General features: G+C 45.4%; 1 protein-coding gene across 1 annotated transcript in view; it reads right to left on the minus strand.

Moving 5' to 3' along the window:
* Positions 1–24,000, minus strand: part of LOC310853965 (rho GTPase-activating protein 6-like) — a 92,549-nt gene that overhangs the window by 18,468 nt on the left and 50,081 nt on the right. Inside the window, exons 4-9 of the mRNA XM_083758441.1 lie at positions 14,261–14,403; positions 13,951–14,082; positions 13,221–13,416; positions 12,420–12,475; positions 7,974–8,124; positions 2,619–2,767 (exon numbers count right to left, since the gene is read on the minus strand). Of these exons, the coding sequence (XP_083614567.1) occupies positions 2,619–2,767; positions 7,974–8,124; positions 12,420–12,475; positions 13,221–13,416; positions 13,951–14,082; positions 14,261–14,403 (827 nt within the window). The remainder of the gene's footprint in view (positions 1–2,618; positions 2,768–7,973; positions 8,125–12,419; positions 12,476–13,220; positions 13,417–13,950; positions 14,083–14,260; positions 14,404–24,000) is intronic.

A 24,000-nucleotide genomic window follows, 5' to 3' on the forward strand; every position in this document is an offset into this window, starting at 1 on the left:
AATCCCCATCACAACCACCCCTTTTAACACTAGTTAAGCAAAATGATACCACGGCTTATGCACACTGCTGTGTGTGTGTGTGTGTGTGTGTGTGTGTGTGTGTGTGTGTGTGTGTGTGTGTGTGTGTGTGTGTGTGTGTGTGTGTGTGTGTGTGTGTGTGTGTGTGTGTGTGTGTGTGTGCGTGTGCGTGTGCGTGTGCGTGCACGTGCGTGCGCGCGCGCGTGCGTGTGTTTCAGTAAGTGGAAAACAATCTATCTCAATCATCTGCCGCGATTTGATGATCTTTAAGTATAACAATAGGGATACTAAAGTCAGTGATTCTCAAACTTCTTAAATAAATAAATAAACACTAGTTTGGTACATACTGTATGAAGGATTAGGCCAACTGAATGAAATGGACTCGATGGTGAGAGTGAAGAAAAAGGAGGAATAATGCCTCCTCTGATATTTCACATATACTACGAGCTGGAGCAGTTGGTTCTCAAACGTTTTAAATGTCAAGCACCCCCATAACTCTGAGACTCACAGAGACTCAGGGTTACAGACCTCCTTTGGAACCCCGTCATGGAACCCCGATGGTCCCTATGGGCGCCACTTTAACCATGGAACAAACAATTCAAACTAAATACTATTTGACGACTGAATTTCTTTTCATGAAAGTCCTAATGTGCAAGTTGTGAAACAGAGTGAAAGGAGACCCCGCCCCAACACTAGTGCTGTTTACTAAATGATTAACACAATTTGTAAAATTAGGTTTTAGTAGAGTATTGTTCCTGCTATTCTACATACTGCCAACCAGGTGAAAGATCCCAGAATGAGGCTTCAACCTTTGCTAGTTCTACAGTTCTGTGTTGCAGACGCAGTGAGAGCTTGTACATCTGCTATTTTCGCCGTACAGAATGCTTCCATGGAAGACATGCATGGCTTCTATGGAATCCAAATGCCTGACATCAGTCGTGACGAGTGAGAACTACATGAGTAGAACCACTGAGCTAGGGATATTTTCCTTTTTTTTTATCCCACAATTTTGTAACCAATTTTACGATTTTCTAACCAATTATTTTTCACCCAGTGTCAATTATCTAATGTTTCTAATGGGGCGGGAGGGGGGGGGGGGGCTTTTTCCTACGGGGAAAAAGGCACGTACCACTGGCTTGAGCTCTGACTTACATCACGTCGGAAATTATGAAATAAGTGCCTTGCTATGATTCGGAAAAGCCTGAATTCATTCACTCTTCAAATCGTATAGCATAAATCCTGCTACATTCTGTGAGTGCAGAAACAAGTAAATGATTATCTCAATGTCATCCCATCACCTCATAACCAGCTTATTATGAACGACCCATACGCAATCTCACATGAGAGTAAAACTGTGTGATGTTTTTAATGAGCACTTTGGTTGCAGCATGCAGGCCATCGCTTTGAGAACTCCTGCATATAAACTTGTAATCCTTGTCCATGACCGTAGACCTTAATCCTACCAATTGCTCCTTTAGGCTCCTGCCCTGTCAGAGGCTGCAAAAGAACACTGTAGTTCACTGTGTTCTTTTTAAGTCACAGCTGAAAACTCACCTGTACACAAAGGCTTTCTCATAGACCCTTGCGTTTATTTGCATTTGAAATTGCGAAATGTGTGGACTCAGATATTGCGCTGGAAGGCGTGTCATTGTGTGCTGTGATTGGCTGGGCATCGCATTATGCGTGTGCCACAGGCTGACACCCATTATATATATAAGTGGCAGAGAGAGAGGGAGACAGACGGGGGAGCCGATTGGAAAGCACTTTGCGAAATCTGTGAATAGAACAGGGCAGAACACTGAGTTCTAGCTCTGCCGTGCAGAAACGTGGGTCACACACATTATGGTGAACAACCACAAACTTCCCTTATTTACCCAAGCAACACACACCAGCACATACGTCTGTGAACTGAGTGGTGCAACTCCCCTCTCCCCCCCCCCCCCCCCCCCCCCCCTCTCTCTCTCTCTCTCTCTCTCTCTCTCTCATTAGTACAGCACTATCTCTCTCTGTTTCTGTACAACAGCGCCCCTACTGGTACTAATAGTCATACTCGTGCTCATTAACACATAGGCTGACGACACATAGGCGGACACGGACATTGCTGTTCCTTGGAGTGGTTGCACCACTCAACAAAAAATAATTGCTTGGAAGTGCATGCATTTTGGTGCGCGGCAAACACGAAAAGGTCAGAGAACTACTGATTTAGATGGCCATTAGTATAGTAGAATCAACCAGTGGGTCACGTGCTTTAAAAGGAAACGTCTTACTGCCCCCTGGCCAACCGGGGCGCCTGATGGAGGGGAAAGGAACTGGTTGGAATAACGTGTTCCTTCCATGCGCTACGTCTAACCAGGGAAACCCCCCCCCCCCTGTCAGGTGTAAAGGAGCAACTTGGACACTCAGGCATGAAGGAAGCATGAGTTCAAGTCCGTTGCTCTCCCCTTGTCCCCCATATATGGGGGACTAGGTTGGTGGAGGGTGTGTGTAGAGCCCAGGATCAGATTAGATGATTGACACAGGGGTGAAAAATGGGTTACAAAATCGTGGGATAAAAATAATAATATATATATTAAAAAAAAAGGAAACGTCTTTACGCTCACCTCCTGTCCGTCCTTGTGGTGGCGGTCGTGGGCGTGGTCGGCCACGGTGGACAGGAACTCCAGCAGGCGGTAGAGCGTGTCACTGTTGCATGCTGGGAGCAGGTAGATCAGCAGCTGGGTCACCGTCTGCTGCTCGTCCGGGTCCAGCACTGTCATCGACACACAGAGGAACATGTCATCAACACACTGTCATCGACACACAGAGGAACATGTCATCAACACACAGAGGAACATGTCATCAACACACTGTCATCGACACACAGAGGAACATGTCATCAACACACAGAGGAACATGTCATCAACACACTGTCATCGACACACAGAGGAACATGTCATCAACACACAGAGGAACATGTCATCAACACACTGTCATCGACACACAGAGGAACATGTCATCAACACACAGAGGAACATGTCATCGACACACAGAGGAACATGTCATCGACACACAGAGGAACATGTCATCGACACACAGAGGAACATGTCATCAACACACTGTCATCAACACACAGAGGAACATGTCATCAACACACTGTCATCGACACACAGAGGAACATGTCATCAACACACTGTCATCGACACACAGAGGAACATGTCATCAACACACTGTCATCGACACACAGAGGAACATGTCATCAACACACTGTCATCAACACACAGAGGAACATGTCATCAACACACTGTCATCAACACACACAGGAACATGTCATCAACACACTGTCATCAACACACAGAGGAACATGTCATCAACACACTGTCATCGACACACAGAGGAACATGTCATCAACACACTGTCATCAACACACAGAGGAACATGTCATCAACACACTGTCATCGACACACAGGAACATGTCATCAACACACTGTCATCGACACAGAGGAACATGTCATCAACACACTGTCATCGACACACAGAGGAACATGTCATCAACACACTGTCATCAACACACAGAGGAACATGTCATCAACACACTGTCATCGACACACAGGAACATGTCATCAACACACTGTCATCGACACACAGAGGAACATGTCATCAACACACTGTCATCGACACACAGGAACATGTCATCAACACACTGTCATCAACACACAGGAACATGTCATCAACACACTGTCATCGACACACAGAGGAACATGTCATCAACACACTGTCATCGACACACAGAGGAACATGTCATCAACACACTGTCATCGACACACAGGAACATGTCATCAACACACTGTCATCGACACACAGGAACATGTCATCAACACACTGTCATCGACACACAGAGGAACATGTCATCATCACACTGTCATCGACACACAGGAACATGTCATCAACACACTGTCATCGACACACAGGAACATGTCATCAACACACTGTCATCGACACACAGAGGAACATGTCATCAACACACTGTCATCGACACACAGAGGAACATGTCATCAACACACTGTCATCGACACACACAGGAACATGTCATCAACACACTGTCATCGACACACAGGAACATGTCATCAACACACTGTCATCGACACACAGGAACATGTCATCAACACACTGTCATCGACACACAGGAACATGTCATCAACACACTGTCATCGACACACACAGGAACATGTCATCATCACACTGTCATCGACACACAGGAACATGTCATCAACACACTGTCATCGACACACACAGGAACATGTCATCAACACACTGTCATCGACACACAGGAACATGTCATCAACACACTGTCATCGACACACAGAGGAACATGTCATCAACACACTGTCATCGACACACAGAGGAACATGTCATCAACACACTGTCATCGACACACACAGGAACATGTCATCAACACACTGTCATCGACACACAGAGGAACATGTCATCAACACACTGTCATCGACACACAGAGGAACATGTCATCAACACACTGTCATCGACACACAGAGGAACATGTCATCAACACACTGTCATCGACACAGAGGAACATGTCATCAACACACTGTCATCGACACACAGGAACATGTCATCAACACACTGTCATCGACACACAGAGGAACATGTCATCAACACACTGTCATCGACACACAGAGGAACATGTCATCAACACACTGTCATCGACACAGAGGAACATGTCATCAACACACTGTCATCGACACACAGGAACATGTCATCAACACACTGTCATCGACACACAGAGGAACATGTCATCAACACACTGTCATCGACACACAGAGGAACATGTCATCAACACACTGTCATCGACACACAGAGGAACATGTCATCAACACACTGTCATCGACACACAGAGGAACATGTCATCAACACACTGTCATCGACACACAGAGGAACATGTCATCAACACACTGTCATCGACACACAGGAACATGTCATCAACACACTGTCATCAACACACAGAGGAACATGTCATCAACACACTGTCATCAACACACAGAGGAACATGTCATCAACACACTGTCATCGACACACAGGAACATGTCATCAACACACTGTCATCAACACACACAGGAACATGTCATCAACACACTGTCATCAACACACTGTCATCAACACACTGTCATCGACACACAGGAACATGTCATCAACACACTGTCATCGACACACAGGAACATGTCATCAACACACTGTCATCGACACACAGAGGAACATGTCATCAACACACTGTCATCGACACACAGAGGAACATGTCATCAACACACTGTCATCGACACACAGAGGAACATGTCATCAACACACTGTCATCGACACACAGGAACATGTCATCAACACACTGTCATCGACACACAGAGGAACATGTCATCAACACACTGTCATCGACACACAGGAACATGTCATCAACACACTGTCATCGACACACAGGAACATGTCATCAACACACTGTCATCGACACACAGAGGAACATGTCATCAACACACTGTCATCGACACACAGGAACATGTCATCAACACACTGTCATCAACACACAGAGGAACATGTCATCAACACACTGTCATCGACACACAGGAACATGTCATCAACACACTGTCATCGACACACAGAGGAACATGTCATCAACACACTGTCATCGACACACAGGAACATGTCATCAACACACTGTCATCGACACAGAGAGGAACATGTCATCAACACACTGTCATCGACACACAGGAACATGTCATCAACACACTGTCATCAACACACAGAGGAACATGTCATCAACACACTGTCATCGACACACAGGAACATGTCATCAACACACTGTCATCGACACACAGAGGAACATGTCATCAACACACTGTCATCGACACACAGGAACATGTCATCAACACACTGTCATCGACACACAGGAACATGTCATCAACACACTGTCATCAACACACAGAGGAACATGTCATCAACACACTGTCATCGACACACAGGAACATGTCATCAACACACTGTCATCGACACACAGGAACATGTCATCAACACACTGTCATCGACACACACATGAACATGTCATCAACACACTGTCATCGACACACAGGAACATGTCATCAACACACTGTCATCGACACACAGAGGAACATGTCATCAACACACTGTCATCGACACACAGGAACATGTCATCAACACACTGTCATCGACACAGAGAGGAACATGTCATCAACACACTGTCATCGACACACAGGAACATGTCATCAACACACTGTCATCAACACACAGAGGAACATGTCATCAACACACTGTCATCGACACACAGGAACATGTCATCAACACACTGTCATCGACACACAGAGGAACATGTCATCAACACACTGTCATCGACACACAGGAACATGTCATCAACACACTGTCATCGACACACAGGAACATGTCATCAACACACTGTCATCAACACACAGAGGAACATGTCATCAACACACTGTCATCAACACACAGAGGAACATGTCATCAACACACTGTCATCGACACACAGGAACATGTCATCAACACACTGTCATCGACACACAGGAACATGTCATCAACACACTGTCATCGACACACAGAGGAACATGTCATCAACACACTGTCATCAACACACAGAGGAACATGTCATCAACACACTGTCATCGACACACAGGAACATGTCATCAACACACTGTCATCGACACACAGAGGAACATGTCATCAACACACTGTCATCGACACACAGGAACATGTCATCAACACACTGTCATCAACACACAGAGGAACATGTCATCAACACACTGTCATCGACACACAGGAACATGTCATCAACACACTGTCATCGACACACAGAGGAACATGTCATCAACACACTGTCATCGACACACAGGAACATGTCATCAACACACTGTCATCGACACACAGAGGAACATGTCATCAACACACTGTCATCGACACACAGAGGAACACGCTGTGGACTACCGTGTAGAGCAGGGGTGGGGCCAGAGAGCCACGTTGCTGTCGTAGCAAAAATAGCCGATCTACAAGCTCAGATCGGCTATTTTTTGCTATATTTGAATTGAAATCCTGAATAATCTTTTGGTATTTTTGAATTGGAATCCTGACATTTTTTATTTAATTTCAAATGCATAATGGTTATAGTTATGTTAACTTTATGATCTAAATACAAATACATTGGACATTAAACAAAAGACAATAACATTTTAATATTAGTAATCAGCTGGTGTCAATAATGTATCAATGTTCGCATATTAATTTGCAGGCCGCATTAACTCTTAATCCGCCAGCATTTATTGAAAAATCAGGATCTAATTCATGCCAGCCATTTTTTTATTTGAGCTCTTATTTTGAAAAGCCACATTTCCGGTCCACTAGCAGTAGACCTAGGAAGCTACAAGGAGCTGGGTCGGCCTTGTTTACAATGTGGATCCAAACCGGAGCAAATCGACGGCTCTGTGCCGTCAAAGAAACGCTGTTTTGACCAAACATGCCATCTGGGACAAGGAATAGGAGATACAGGCGATTGAAAGAAACGGATAGAATGGATTATTATGGCGACGACGATCTAAGATGGACGGTCCAGTGCTGTGCAAACAACACAGCTAGCTAACTGGCTAACGTGAGTAGCATTATGGCTCGATTGATCAAATGCACTATAAAAGCGCAATTGCCGTTAAGTGATTGTGGGGGCCACATGTGGCCAGCATTGGCGCGCTACGAGCTTGTAGGTCTGCTATTTTTGAAAAATCGAAGAACGACGGACATGTTTAGAATCTGATCTCAGGTCAGAATGGGTTAATCAGACCAGTGTGTGTCCGCAGTGGAAACCTGGTATGAATCTGATCTCAGGTCAGAATGGGTTAATCAGACCAGTGTGTGTCCAGTGGAAACCTGGTATGAATCTGATCTCAGGTCAGAATGCTCACGCATGGTGTTGATGAGCGGCGTGTAGAGCTCCTTGGTGAGCAGCGGGTCGGGCATGTCCCGGAGGAACTCCTTGAGGAGAGCGGCCACGTCGTGGACACTGTGGTCCTCGTCCAGCTGCACGTCCACCCCGCGGTCAAACTCCTCACGCAGCTGAGAGAGAGAGAGAGAGAGAGAGAGAGAGAGAGGGAGAGGGAGAGGGAGAGGGAGAGAGAGAGGCGGAGGAGGGATAGAGGGGGGGAGGAAGGGAGAGAGAGAGGGAGAGAGCACAAATGGAGAAGAGTAGAGATGCTCTTTTCAGATAATGTTCATAATCATAATGACTCAAATAATGTTGAATACAGTGAGGATCCCCCAGCCGTCCTTGGATGGGGGGGGGGGGGGAGGGAGGGGTTCCAGGTGGTACCTACCGGCCTACTTGGGAACGATGCAAGTTGGGCACTTAGGGCTCCAATTTCGTCGCAGCCTTTACCCGCAATGCGGCCCGCAATTCAGCCACTGCCCGAAACGTACGAATATAGGCGCTTTCTCTGTCCCTTAATGGTATTTTCGTCCAGCATCACCCACTATCTTTTTTGCAGACACCGGTATCTGCGCCTAGAGGTGTGGTCATGGGCGTGCTGGCACGCTTTCCCCTAAATTGCTATTTTGGCCCCACACATTTGGGAAGTCGATAGTGGAGTTTAAAACCACCCGTAACGTATACACGTAAGCCGTGCCAAATTAGTTTGGTAGAGCGGCGCCTGCATGGAGATGTCCTTGGAGTCTCTCCTTATTCCGTGTGCTGTTTGCGCAGCACTCACGTTCAACAATCGCTGATGCTTATCTTTCATTCAAGTCAGCAGGAACCATGCATTGAACAGGGGGAATTCCCATCATTGGGACGGACGGACGGACGGACGGACGGACGGACGGACGGACGGACGGACGGACGGACGACGACTTATTTTCCTGCGTGTTTTGGTTGAGGTATTCTACCACTGATACGAAGGCAATCCAAACAAGACCCTGCATGTATGTGACCACAAAAACATTAGATAAAATCACCACATCGGCATTCTTTTTCATGTGGAATTGGGGGACAAGATCGTCTATGGCCAGCGGGAAGTTTGTGCGTGCGTGCGTGTGTGTGTGTTTTATCTTTTTTAAATGTGTATACACAGTGCCTGAACGTACGGTGGAAGTGGAAAGCTTGTGACTGGTGGGTCGTTGGTTCAGTTTTTCAAACACAGATGGCCTGGGAAAACCCGACTGAACAAAGTAAATGTGTGGCCATCGTTGTCCCTCAGAAGTAACTCCCTGTTTGTGTGCCCCTGAGCAAGGCATGTGGCTGAACCACACGCTTGCATGCATGCCTGACTGGACAGGAAGTATTGAGCAGTGGTGGACATTTTATGTAATGAGTAAAAGTACAAAGGTACTGATATCAAAATGTACTTAAAGTACCAAAAGTAAAAGTACTCATTATGCAGAATGTCCCATTTAAATAAAACCTTTTGATTAATTAAAATCTTTTCAGTCGCGATGTGATTCATTGTGAGCTTGTAGATTGGCTATTTTCAAATGTATATAGGTAATGTATACGTGTAATGTATGTTTTGTAATAATAATTAAGCTACAACCCGTAACTAGTAAAACATTGTAGTGGAGTGAATAAATAATTAACCAATGTAAACTATTAACAAGAGCAGCTTGTGACTGAATAATAACTACAGTGGGCACAGTGGGCCAGCGGGTCAAGCGACGGTTTAGGAGTCGGAAGGTTCCCGGTTTGATGCCCGGCTCCCCCTGTGTACATGTTGAAGTGTCCTTGAGCAAGACACTGAATCCCTAACTGCTCCCGATGAGCAGGCTAGTAGTGCCTTGCATGGTTTCCTCCGCTGTTGGTGTGTTTTCAGTTAATGCACTATTATATACAGTAAATAAATGTAAATTTTTACTATTGAAATACAGGTTGTTTTATTCCACAAGTAAGACGCGCAAACGCGGGAAGCGAACGCAGCTCGTGTGTGTGTGTGGTTGTTTGTGTGTGTGTGTGTGTGTGTGTGTGTGTGTGTGTGTGCTACAGCTGCGCCCTGTGTGTGTGTGTGTGTGTGCTACAGCTGCGCCCTCTGGTGGCGGGCGGGTGGTGTCACAGCGGGACAGACAGACAGACACACAGACACACGGACACACAGACATGATCAGCAGGGTCTCATAGTTAGTGCTCACTGCGTTCGCAATTACCTGAAAAGTACAAAAAATTTAGATGCAAGTTTTCTGCCTGACGGCGCCGATGTGCTGTGGTTGTTCATTGAAAATCACAGATAAGACACTGAAGAGGGTAAACACATCGATTGCCACTGTTACTCGACCCATGTTTACACACATGCATGTGCATACACTCATGAGTGTTAGAGAGCGTGCTTGTTTGCACTTGAATAGAGAATGCTAATGAGTTTCTGTGCGTGTGTGCGTGTGCGTGTGCGTGTGTGTGTGTGTGTGTGTGTGTGTGTGTGTGTGTGTGTGTGTGCGTGTGTGCGGGTGCATGTAACATATACAGCGCAAACAGACTTTGGTTGAGGGGGATACTTGAGTGTGAAGGAGAGTGCACGTGAATCCATGAGAGGACACGTGTGTTACATTACAAAAGAAGCAGTGTTTTTGCTCTTTTGTATTTGTATTGCCATTGTATCTCCTTCAATTATTGTCCAATTTCATTCAATGATACATCATATGAAAGCTTACATTCTGTACTTTAATAATATGTAAAAATCTGAAAAATGGAAAAGTAGAGTTGAGGGCCTTTTTGCTGTATTTGGTCACATATGTACTTAAAGTACCAACATTAAAAATATATATATGTGAGCTTTAAGGTAAATGCAGATCAGCTATTTTCAAAATACTTATGGATATATTATATATAAGCTAAAGAAGATAATTTTTTTGTTGTGTATGATTTGTATGACCAAATCTGTAGTAACCACTATAACTGCATTTTCCAAATAATGGTGTAAAGAGTATAATATTCGCCTCTGAGATGTAGCGGAGTAGAAGTAAATTGAAATATCCAAGTAAAGTAAAAGTACCTCAAAGCTGTGCTTAACCCATTTAGACCAGCTGAGACCAGATTCTACAAATGTCTTCTAAATCGTGACACTTTTCTGAAAAACCTGTTTCTATGTCGGTGGTTCTCAATGTATTTCATGTCAAGGACCCCAAAGATCATATGCAGTTGGCCCGCCGACCCCCATCTGACAATTATGTTGTTCCAGCCAGGACACCCCAGAAGCAAAGCTTTGAGTTGAACGTTCTGAAAGAATACATATTCAAAGATTTGTGAAAATAGCAGATCTACAAGCTCGTAAGGGCGGCACTCGGTTGTAGATCTGCTATTTTTCAATAGCTAAAGTATATAACAACGCTTAAAACACCAAAAAGGGGTTTCCGTCCCGAATGGTTTAAGTGCAAGCACTTGAGTAAATGTACTTGGTTATGTTCCAGCACAGAACAGAATAAGGCACACAGGCTCTCGAATGGGGACGAGGGCCCTCGTGGTAATGAGATGTGGCGCGCGACAATGAGGAGCCGAACACGTTCTGAGTGAAGCTCCATTGAGACCTCTCCATTGATCAGGGGCTCTGTTGCTTTGTGACCGTGTATTACTATTCCTGGTACACCGAGATAGGCACAAAAACAACATGTTTACGCAACATGGCCACATTCCAAGTAGGACGAAGGGTGGACGTTTTGGTGGATTGTCGCACGTCGGTGGACAGGCGCACATCCACCCATCAATCCATCCGCCTTCAACCGCTTATTCGTATGTCGGGTCGCCGGGGCAACAGCTCCACCAGAGAGCTCCGGACTTCTCTCTCCACAGCATTAGTAACTTAAAGATGGAATGCCACATTTTTTTTCCTTCAGTTTTTCATGTGTCTATGAGGTGACAGATCTTCATTAGACACCCTGGAGTTGTTTTTATGTGCAATGGTGTATTAACTTTGTATTTAATTTAGGGTTTCTTCCTGGAGGCTGAACCATTGACAGTCAAACGGGCCAATGAAGTAAACAGTAATGTAGTGACACCACACTATCATCCCCTCCCCTAACCCCTCCCCCTTTATCATACAACTACAGCTGTGGGTGCGGCTTCAGTTCAGGTGGATCACCACCCATCACCACCCACCAGGCAAACTAGGCACACTTAATGAACTGGTGGGCGTGTCCACATAAAAGCATGATTTTAACAAATACTGGAAAAAGTACTGGAAAAAGTACTGGAAAAAGTTCTTCCCCCTTATATTGTAAAAATACCTGATGATCATGTTTTAGGGTGGAACAAAATTGTGGCACTCCATCTTTACCATTAGTAACTTAATTAATAATTCCCCTTCACACACCCCTTTCATTCATGAATGTAATAAAAAAAAATGTTGCTATTAAATTACTGGCTATGATGGCCTCACCTGTCTGACCCTTTTCTTGGAGCTCCCCACTCTAAAGATGCCCACAGTCTGGAGACCTGGGGAGAGAACAGTTGGAACTCTTAGAAAACCCAACTGCTGACGCAAGTTGCACATTCATCACTGTGATATTAACCAGTAGTTCTTGACATTTTCGTGCCAAGGACCCCTAAATGGATGTACATCTGGCCACGGGCGCCCATCAGAAAATGTTTTGTGCCAAAGATAGCAGATGCACAAGTGATGCACAAAAGTGTAGTTTGCTCATTTGAGCTTGCTTCCTACGTACATGTTGTTTAAGCCTGTGTGTGTGTGTGTGTGTGCGCGTGTGTGTGTGCGTGCGTGCGTGTGTGCGTCCGTCCATGCAACGCGGCTCGTTAAGCACACAATGTGTTGTGGGGAACGGAGGTATCTTGTGTTTTTTATATGAATGTGTTGTTTATTTGTGTAGCCTAGTATAGGTTTGCAATTATCTTCAGACAGTATATTTGTTTTATTTGTTGAGAAGTCGAGAACGAATGTGAGAGGAGAGGAGCAGCAGGTCTGACAACACTGCCCACTGTGCGGCGCGCGGAGCTCACCTCCCGGCCACAAGCATTTGGAAGGTGGTATATGTGTCTCTTCCAAACTACCAGTCAATTGTGGTCTCTACAGAACCAAACCGAGTTTTTTTTCCGTCTGCAAAACAGCAGCATGAATCGGCTCCTAGTCGCTTCGTTTGCGCTTGTTCTCATACAGTAGACCATGGTTGCTTTTAATATTTCTCCGGCAGAAATAAGTGACATTTGGTATATTCTTAATCACCGTATTTCTCCAGGTGCTGACAGCAGCTGTCCACGGCGCGGGGCACCTGTCTGTAGATAGGGTTGAGGCTCAGCCGCTTGTCGCGGTGCTTCTCCTTCTTGTTGGCCGTGTCGGCGGGCAGCGAGAGCTGCAGCGCCTCCAGCAGGCGCGACTGACTGTCGTCCAGGTCCGTGATGGAGTCCACCGACATGGCCCCCTGGAGGAAGACACGCACACACACAGACACACACACACACACACACACACACACACACACACACACAACCGGTGTTAATTTTGACAGAAATGTTTGATTTAGTTTTAGTCATATTTTAGCTCATCTGAAATGTTTTAGTTTAGTAGACATCCAGTAGAGATCCAGTAGAACGAAGGCCCCGTGATTCGCCATGGAACTCTATAGTTGCATGTTACTGTACTGTAGTTGCATGAAACCAGAATCTCCAATTGCAGTTGCAAGAAGTTGCATGTCCTTAAAACTGTTTTGTTGCAAGGAGTTGCATTGGTGCGGTTTGGTTGCGCTCGGGTGTTGTGCTCTATCTACAAGCTCATCTCTACGAGCTTGTAGGTCTGCTATTTTTGAAAAATCGAATGAACGACTGACATTTTTAGAATCTGATCTCAGGTCAGAATGGGTTAATCAGACCAGTGTGTGTCCAGTGGAAACCTCGTGTGAATTTGATCTCAGGTCAGAATGGGTTAATGGCTGCTGTAAGCTAGAATGGCGGCATACCCTCCGGCGTGCCCGCGGGGCGGGCTCCGGCGTGTTGGGCGACGTGGACTCGTTGGCGGTCTCCGACGTGGAGCTGAGGGACGAGTTGCTGCTGGACAGCTCCTTGTTGGACGGACGCTTGTTGGTAGCAAACTGGACATGGGACGGGAGGTGGACAAAACACACAACGTATGTGAGCGGTAGTGGAAGAAGTATACGCTTCTATGGGTGGAGAGAGAGAACTGAAATGGCCGCGCACGAGACCCCCATCTGGAAATGTTTGTGAGAGAGAGAGAGAGAGAGAGACACTTCGGTAAGAAAAAAATAATACCTGTAAAATGGAGGACACCAGGTCGGTCGAGTCCTTGTGGTCCTGAGGCGGGTCCTGGCGATAACTGTCCTGGCGCTGCCTGTGTGTCCTGTCGTTGGCGATGACCTGGGACAGAGGAATGCTGAAGGCCTGGGGAACACATTCTGGCAGGCAGGAGACAGTCGGGGGAAAGAGTGACGTGGAGAAGGAATGAAACGGGGAGGAGAGGACAGGAGAGCAGGGGAAGAGAAAAGATGTTAGAAGTTAGTCAATAAGACCCGAGCCCGATTCCATAAATGCCTTCTAAATCAGCAGTTCTCAAAGTTTATTTTGTGCCAAGAATCAAATTCAAAATGATATACCGTATACTGTGTTAGGACTCGCACCCCCCTCTGAAAATGTTTTGTGCCATGGACCCCCAGAAGAGAAGATTTAATTTTAAAACGTGTACGCGCTGTGAGCTTGTATGGTATATTTGGAAACATGACCCACCCCAGAATATGGATGCTGGGTTCAAGTGGTTAGAGAAAGAGAGATGCAGAAACAGATTGAAGGTCATTACACACTGGCGAATTGGCGACGCGATGCGAATAAGCGATCCAAAAAATGCTAAATATTTGCCCGGCGAATTTAGTCGCGTCTGTACACATATAAATGCGACGCGTATTTTGCGATTATATTCGCCAGCCCTCCACTCCAATCTCCTCTCCTGCTCCTCTCCTCTCCTCCTCCACTCCACTCCTCTTCTCCTGCGTTGTCATTATTGGTATCCTTTCTTTCATACCCTGGAGAGAAGGCACTCAGGTGCCGAAACGTTGGTCTTTAATAGAAGTGTTTTGTATTGTGATTCGTGACTACGAGCTGTGCAACCGATCCTTCCTTTACAAGTTTGTCTCCCGTCCCGTGGTCAGCATGCACCTCGATCCTCACTATTGGTGTGCAGCGTGCGCTAATAGGCCTACCTCTTTTGTTTGTATTGGTATATCCTACTATCCTTTCCACCACTTCTTGTCTTCTTCACTACCGTGATGTGGATTCCAGAGTCATTTGGGATCGACGGCCGGTCGGCTGCTCACCCGTGCCGTCGATAAAAATAAAATTATAAATAGGGGGATGTCAGCTAATTTGGGCCACTTTTTGGTAATTTGGTAATTAAACTGAGAAAAAGCAATGCATGACACTAAATTGGGTTTATATGATTATTATTGACTGTTTAATATGTTTAAGTTAAATGTATTTAATAACAAATAATAGTTTAGTCCCTACAGCTTCTGAAACAAGCTGTCACATATTTTTAAGATGTAGCATTTTCATGTAAAATAAGCCACCTGATCAGCTTGATCAGCTAAGATGGGCCACCGTTTTTTTTAGCCTTGCTTTTTAAAGTTGAACAGCCAATGGATGCACATGATTCTCGCTACAAGTGTACTTGACATAAAACAGTCTATGGTTGTTATGGCGGGAGATGCAATGCATCACATCTTATGACGCAACAGATGAAATAATATCAGTCATATATGACTACTCAGGGTAAATGCCAGGTGAAAGCAATCTCAGTTGTCAATAGCCGATTTTTTTTTCCAGCTAAAATGGGCCACTCAAGCTGCAAAGAAAAACAGTCATTTCTGATTTAAAAGAAATCACACCCATGTGAAGTGAGGGGTGCTCTTTTCATCGTACATTTTCCATTCATTGTCAATGGGAATTTAGTCTTTGTGTAGGACAAAAATCGCCGATTTGCTCAGACACATGACGTAAATTCTCGATTCATTGTGAATGGCATTTCATGTTTGTGTTAGGACAAAAATTGACACTATAGCTGAATATAGGAGGGGCTACCCACAATAATGTCACTAGCCCTACATTGTAATAATAAAACCAGTAAGACACCCTGAGGGCAATAAGTGAGCGTGCATGCATCCGCCTGGGTGACAGCAGACTGCTGGGTGAGCACTGGCACTTTGGCATGGGGGGATCAGATCAACATATGGAATTAATTCTGTACTGGCCATAAATGGAGCGTGTCTTTCTTGAGTGTACAGATGAGGTCAGATCAACATTATGGAATGTCAGAACGGGTCAGCTCCATATATGGAGATCTACGGGTGGCAGCGGGGGCAGTGTCTTGAGTGTACATGGTGTGATGAGGGCCCAGGTAGGGCCGGCCCTTACTTTTTGGGCCCATTGAGGACTTTAGTTTTTGCTGGCTGCCGGGTGTGGCTGCATTAATAACTTACCCATGGGGGCAAAGGGGGTTGACCTGCATTTGTCATAACATACAAAGTTTTCCACCAGAAATAATATCTATGACCCAGTAGGATCACAACCTATATGGACAACCTGGTCAATTGTTGGGCGAAAGTCCAATATGGCCGCCCCAATATTAGCCCCTATTAGTTATAATGGGGGGTGAATAGGGCAATTTTTTAACAGAGATATTTCCACGAAACTTCACAGGTTGATCAATAATATGAATACGAACATTTTTTGCATTGAAAGTTTCCATGAAATCCAATATGGCCGCCACAATATAAACACACGCAGAAAATAGGTTTGGCTCGAACTTCTGAACCAGATGAGCTAGAAACATGTTGGCCACGGGAAAAAGCCTGCGTGGGCTGTATGGGCTTCTGAGCTTATACACATGCCCTGTTGATATTCATTTGTGAGGTAGAAGAAAGCTTCTGGCCAATTCCAAAGTTCAAAAATGTAATTCTGGATCATAAAAAAATACTGATTTAACACCGAGATCACCCATATCAGACAATCATACAAGTGATGGCTGCCATCTTGAAAAATGGCGGCCATCTTGAATATTCAATGACAATTTTCAATTATGCAAAAGACACTTACCATGGTATATGAGTCTGAAATATCATATTATATCCATCATTCATAAGAAAACAGTTGTTGCTGGTGGCCATTTTGAAAAATGGCTGCCATGGTCCCACCATAACAAATAGACCAATCAAATCAATTGTTTTGTCAAGTACAGCTGTGTCAAGACATATGTGCTGTGTGCACATGATGTGCAGCATTGGCTGTTAAAACTCAAAGGTCTAGGAGGCAGAAACCTTATAGCTGGCTCATTTTACCTGATGGCCCACTTTACCTGAGACCACCCTACATAGTACATACAGACCAAAGTTTGGCGGAGCCCGTTGCTCACTGTTGCCGTTGCGTGCTGTTAGCACACGCACACCCATGTGCCATGTCCACGCACGCACGCACGCAAACGCGAGCGCACACACACCCAACAGAGTTGTAGGAGGGGAGGTGTGCAACAGTGTGTGCTGCTGCGCTATCCCGACCTGCGTAGACGGACCGGCTGCTGCTCTGTTGCACACCCATGTCCCATGTGCCATGTCCACCACGCCACGCACGCACACACGCACGCACACGCGAGCGCACACACACCCAACAGAGTTGTAGGAGGGGAGGTGTGCAACAGTGTGTGCTGCTGCGCTATCCCGACCTGCGTAGCCGGACCGACGGCTGCTCTGTTGACAGCTACTGTACGGAACGCCACTGTTTATACACAGCAACAAGTTTGGGCTGCATTCTGATTGGTCAGAGGTGCTGCAGTTCGCCTGCGAATGTCTGCAAAATTCGACACCAGAGCGAACAAATAAAGAGCGAAAACTGTCGCATTTTCGCACATTCGCCACTGATGTGGAAGCTTGCATTGACTTCAATTGGTTTAAAAAAAATGTGAATTATTCGCACGAATAAATCGCGTCGCCAATTCGCCAGTGTGTAATGACCTTAAGTCTTGAATCCTATTTCAGACAAATGACTTATAAGCCTTTTCCATATGACACAGTGAAAATAGAAGAACTCATAACGCATGGCGCTAGTATACTGGAAGTGTCTGTACTAGTGGTTCTCAGAGTGGGGTCCAGGGACCCTCTGGGTCCTCGAGGGGCTTCTAAATCGACCCTTACAGGTCTGTAACTCAGAGAGTGTACATTTTGATTTTACACTCTCAAGAGTTATGGGTCGTCCTTGAAATTAAACAGTTTGAGAAGCACTGGTCTTACAAACTCTGGCGGGTGGAAACTTGTCCAAAACGGTTTCGGGATTCAACTTCAAATGCGTCAAAAGTAGTAGATCATCTGTACAAGCTTGAAACGCGTCACTTCAAGCTTGTGGATCTGCTACTTTTGCCGCTTTTGTGTGATGCTGTTACTGCTGTAGTGTGATCAGGTAGGGGCGTTACTAAAAAAAGTTAGAATATGGAGATGAGAGGTTTTTGCCTGACATCGACAAAATACTTGTTTACAGAATCAGCGGACAGTCTCCAATGAAACGCTTAATGACCTCGGCATATTTTATATCCGACGTCGTTAAAAGGCGCGCGCGGCACATGTTTACCATCAGAACTGGCCCGATGAAGAAAAGGTCTGATAAACACTACTTATACAGCTGTTCAACACAAATAAGACATCGCAGGACATCGGCACCGGCAGCCAAAAAGCCCTGTACTTGGAAAGATACAGAGAATCTCTGCATATGGTCGATAAAAGAGAAAAACGTCAGCTTTGATGAAGGCTTTTCCCAACAAGTTTGGAGTCCACTCGATTAGTCACTTTTTTTTTAGAAGCAGTTCACCGCCAGAGCAGTGCTGCCAAGTCTGCTGACTATAAGCGACTTTGGGTGGGGAGAGTGGGGCTTGTTCTAAACTCTAGTTCAGGGGTCCTCAACTAGAAATGATGAAGGTCCACAAATATTTTTTTGAATAAGACCGAGGTCCGGTCCCATGCGCGGCGTCCATCGGAGAGCGGGGCTCTATGCCCCTTTAGTATAATCAAGCCAAGCTTATACAAATCAGATCCCCTTCCAACCAACCAATAATGGGGTGCAGAGTGCAGGCCCGGAGTGGAACTCCAAATCCAAATCACACTGCGCGCGCGCATAGCATGCGCCAGAATTTTGGGGGCCCTTGGGGGACATTTTGGGGGCCTTTGCAGCAATTTCACATGAGAAATGTACCATCTGATGTTATTTATATTATTAACTTCTTCCCTCCATTAACATAAGACACACAATGTAGTTGTGCTGCAGCAACACTGCCTGAATTGAATTGAAATTGACTGTGGCTGGCCTGGCCTGAGCTTAGGAGAGATTTTTTTTGCTGGCCTGACCTGATGCAAAAAAATATATATATATATATATATATATATATATATATTTTTGCCTAGGGTCTGCGGTCCGGTCGTGGACCGCGGTCCGCCAGTTGAGTACCCCTGCTCTAGTTGCTTATTTGGGCTTGTTTCCTGATGCCGTTTAAACCAGTGGTTCTCGAACATTTTCACGTCAAGGACCCCCAAATGAATATGTATTCGTCCACCTACAAACATCACCCCCCATATACCAGATTTTAGTTGTTAAAATGTTAACAAAAATATTCATTTTCCGAGACTTCCTTTTGAAAATAGCACATGCATTATGCTTAAAGTGCTCATGTGGCCTGTCTATTATAGTCGCATCTTTTGGGCTCGTTTTCATGGACCTCGTTGCTTATACTTCTCTCGCAAGATCTGGCAACAGCGCACCAGACATGTAAAGCTCATTAACTTCGTACAGTGTGTGATATGCCCGGGCCCGCTCTGTCCTTCATCTGCTCGTTGCATGCCATGTTTCTCATGCTCAGCTGTCGTTTAAAGAGAGATGCTGAGCCCTCCGGAGGAGGTCAAAGGTGATAATGTGGTGTAATGCAGACCAGACCCTATAAATCTCTTCAAGGCATTGTTGGCCCAAGGCCAAGCTGTCTGGGAATGAGGCTTTGCCCGTACTTGACTGATTGAATACGTTATCAGTCAGAAATGTAAACAGCTCATGCTACAGTAAGACATGAAAGCTAAAAAGGATAACACACTGTTACAGTACAAGGATACTGTCTGTATGTCCCTTTAAAACGGTGGTTCTCACACTTTTTCATGTCAAGGATCCCCAAATTAATTATGTATTTGGGGCCGTGGAACCCCATCTGAAGATATTATTGTACAGGCAGAGACCCCCATATAAGATTTGTGTATTTGCGCTGACCACCCGAGGCATGAATTAAGGCCTATTCATAGTCTGGATTTTCGGTGATGAGGTGACCACCGCTCCGGTGGTGAGCTGACCACCGGAGCTGAAATAACGTTGAGCGGTGGTGAGTAAAAACAGAGAGAAGGGCTGGAGCGGTGGCGGTGGTTTGCTCTTCACCGCGGCTCATGACGTCATGTTGTAGTTCGGTGGTCACCTCACCACCGTAAATCCAGACTATGTATGAGCCTTTATTGTACCGCGACTGCGATGGGCGCAGGCGATCTCTCTGTGATTTTGATTCAGAGAAATCAGCAGGAGAAGATTTTGGCTCCCGTCTATTATAACGGAGGTGGATCATTTTGCCGACCGACCAACCATTTTTGAAAGTTGTGCAATAGATCATCATACCCGGAAATGATGCGGGAATGCCTACTGAGTGGCAAAAATACTACTTTCTGGACCTGACAGCCCATATATACGTCATAACAGAAAAGTCTATCTGATTGCATTAAATGACTTGAAACAACATTAAATTCACTTTGTCACTCACTTTGCCACTCGATTTGCCATGCGATCTGCCATTCACTTTATGCATGCGCATACCCTCTATAGACGCTCACAGACTGTAGTGCGTCGCTTGCCGATATCAAACGAATCTTAAAAGCTTAAAAGACGGAACATCTCCGTCAGTTTGAAAAGACGGAGATCTCCGTTTTGGGCAGTTAATCTCTCATATTATACTAACAGCAGACTCTGTCAGCACCACTGTAATGGTGTTGTTAGTAGGAATAAACACAGAAACACCCGGAGGAGCCTGTTTCTACACAAAATAGGAGGTGGTGCCCCCCATTTACTACTATACCAAATGGGTTCCCAGACTGCTGATTCATTAACCCATTCTGACCTGAGATCAGATTCTAGAAATGTCTTCTACATCCTGACAGTTTCCATTCTGACCTGAGATCAGATTCTAAAAAGAATTCTTCTATGTCAGTCGCTCTTCGATTTTTCAAAAATAGCAGACCTACAAGCTCGTATCGCGCCACTCGGTGGCGCGATATGAGCTTGTAGATCTGCTATTTTTCAATAGCTAAAGCATAACATGATGCTGACACCAAAATGGGTGCCCGTTCAGAATGGGTTAACAAATCAAATGGCTGGTCTACCAGCTTGTAGAGTAGACCTGCTATTTTCTGTGAATGTACTCGTCCCGAGCATAGGGACGCTATGTGGTTGCGCGCGGTTAACAAAGATGAACATCTTTTCAAATGTTATGTTCCCCTGCTGCTGCCTCTCTGCACATGCTCACAGACGCACCACTTATGGGAAACATGTGCACACACGCACGCACGTACACGTACACACACACACACACACACACACACACACACACACACACACACACACACACACACACACACACACACACACACACACACACACACACACACTGAAGTCCCACTAAAGCCTTCACAGGCCACAAGTTGTGCTATGCACACAACTATACAGCCCGAGCCAACAGATGAGAAAAGGCTGTTCAGCTGTTCTGTTGTATATGCATACGGTGTGTGTGTGTGCATGTGTGTGTGTGTGTGTGTGTGTCAGATGACCACAAGTGAGGGAGGGGGAGGTGGGGGGATGTGGTCGGTGCAGCAACACAACCACTAACACTTCGACACGGTGGATTTGCTCCGCAGGCTCGCACTGTGACAGCAACACACACACACACACGCACGCACGCACACACGCACGCACAGACGGTTAGTTGTATTTCTATACTCGTGAGGACATCAACATTTTTAGGACAACAATTTCAATATTCCGAAAGCCGACAATAATAGCTGATGTTCACAACGTGTCGCACATTTCTCTTGTGAGGACCGACACATTTTCGTCACAACGTCCATTTTTCAAGTATTTTACTACACTAGTATAATAATACAATTATATACACACACACACACATGTACATACACACAGAGAGGCACGCACGCACAGACAGACAGACACTGTAGCTCATGTAGCGTGCCTCGCCACATAACATGCACCGCTTCGCCGCAGAAACACATGGCCAAAACGCTATTTTATCTAGCTTAGCGGGATGTCAGCTTTTCATAAATCCATATTTCCCGTCCTCACTGAACCTCTATGGTAACAATAACACTGCAGATTTATTTTTCTTCTTCTCTTCTCTTCTCTTTTCGTTCTCTTTTTTTTTTGCACAGCGCTGCGCTTTCATGGCCGTTTCAGTCCATCGGTGTGGATCTGTGGAAGGCTTTACATAAACCAGAGCTGAACTCTGTTTGTCCGTCCGACATGGACGAATGTCCTTGAGGGGAAACTCTCTTGTCACAAAACCAGACCTGTGTTGTTTCTAGATTTGTTCCCCCATCAAAATATATATTTTTCTTCTTAAATCAACGCCCTACTTGTATAATCACACTACACCCTGTCACACAAAAGCATCAAAATTAACAGATATACACAAAGCTCGAACTGCTACTGTTGATGCTTTTGAATTTGAGGTTTCCACCCGACAGAGACAGCATGTTCCCCTGCTGTGGTTTTCAAGGGGGACCAAGTACAGACCCCTGGGAGACCTCGGATAACAAAGTACATCGGGGGGTTTAATTAGGTTAATTAGGTTAAGTACAATACAACGAGCACCAGATATCTTAGACCAAGAAAAGTGCAAGACAACACGGCACGGTCAAGTCAATTTAGTGCACCTTTCTATGTCTGACCAGATACAATAAAATCAAAACACCCATCTGTCATATTCCCGGCGGTTTAAAACAAATATTAGGGGGGATAATTTGCACATATTCGGCCCGCGGTGCGGTCACGGCGCTGGAGGGCTTGAGTTACCGTGGCTGTGGAGCATCAAAGAGCAAGGCTGCTGTAGGTTTACGTGTAGTTGACGTATATATACTGTGCGGACGTATATATACCGCTGGCCTCTGCCTGCTTAAAAGTAGAACACACAGGGGCTGGTGTTTATCAGGCAACTCTGCACTGTGAAACTAGGGCAGTTCATTGCATCGATACTGTACACACACGCGTGTGTGCAAACACATGTTCTATTGTATTCGTGAGGATATGTATAGTATAGCAGTTGTTTGTAGGACCTCAGCATATTAGGATGGTGATTTTTATGAATTCCCATTTTTAACCCAAAACCTGACGCCAGCACACAAGCCCTATACCTATAACCTCTTAATGCCTCACCCTAAGCTTTTTAGAAATGTGAGACTACTCCCCAAACATATACTGCTATGTTTTTACCATAAAACAAGGTTTTTCTTTCTTTCTGGCGAGGACCAATAAAATGGTTCTCACAATTGTCTACTTCTCAAATTCTACTTTACTCGTGGGGACATTTGACCCTCACAAATAGTAATACAAGTACATGCACGCAGGCGCACACAGGCACACACACAGGCACACACACGCACACACACACACACACACACACACACACACACACACACACACACACACACACACACACACACACACACACACACACACACACACACACACACAGTAGACACAAACACACAATATGTGTACTTGTGCAGAGTAAAGCAAACTCACATGGTGATAGTATAGCAGTCTTTCATTTTCGCTTAAAGGGACACTATCATGGTTTTCAACATGACCAGCTCCGGTGTGTTTGTTTTAGGGGTATAGCCTTCCATTAGCAGCCTCTTAGCAGTCTGCTGTGA

The sequence above is a fragment of the Protomyctophum parallelum genome (genome assembly GCF_964188405.1).
Source record: "Protomyctophum parallelum genome assembly, chromosome: 23".
NCBI classification, from domain to species: domain Eukaryota; kingdom Metazoa; phylum Chordata; class Actinopteri; order Myctophiformes; family Myctophidae; genus Protomyctophum; species Protomyctophum parallelum.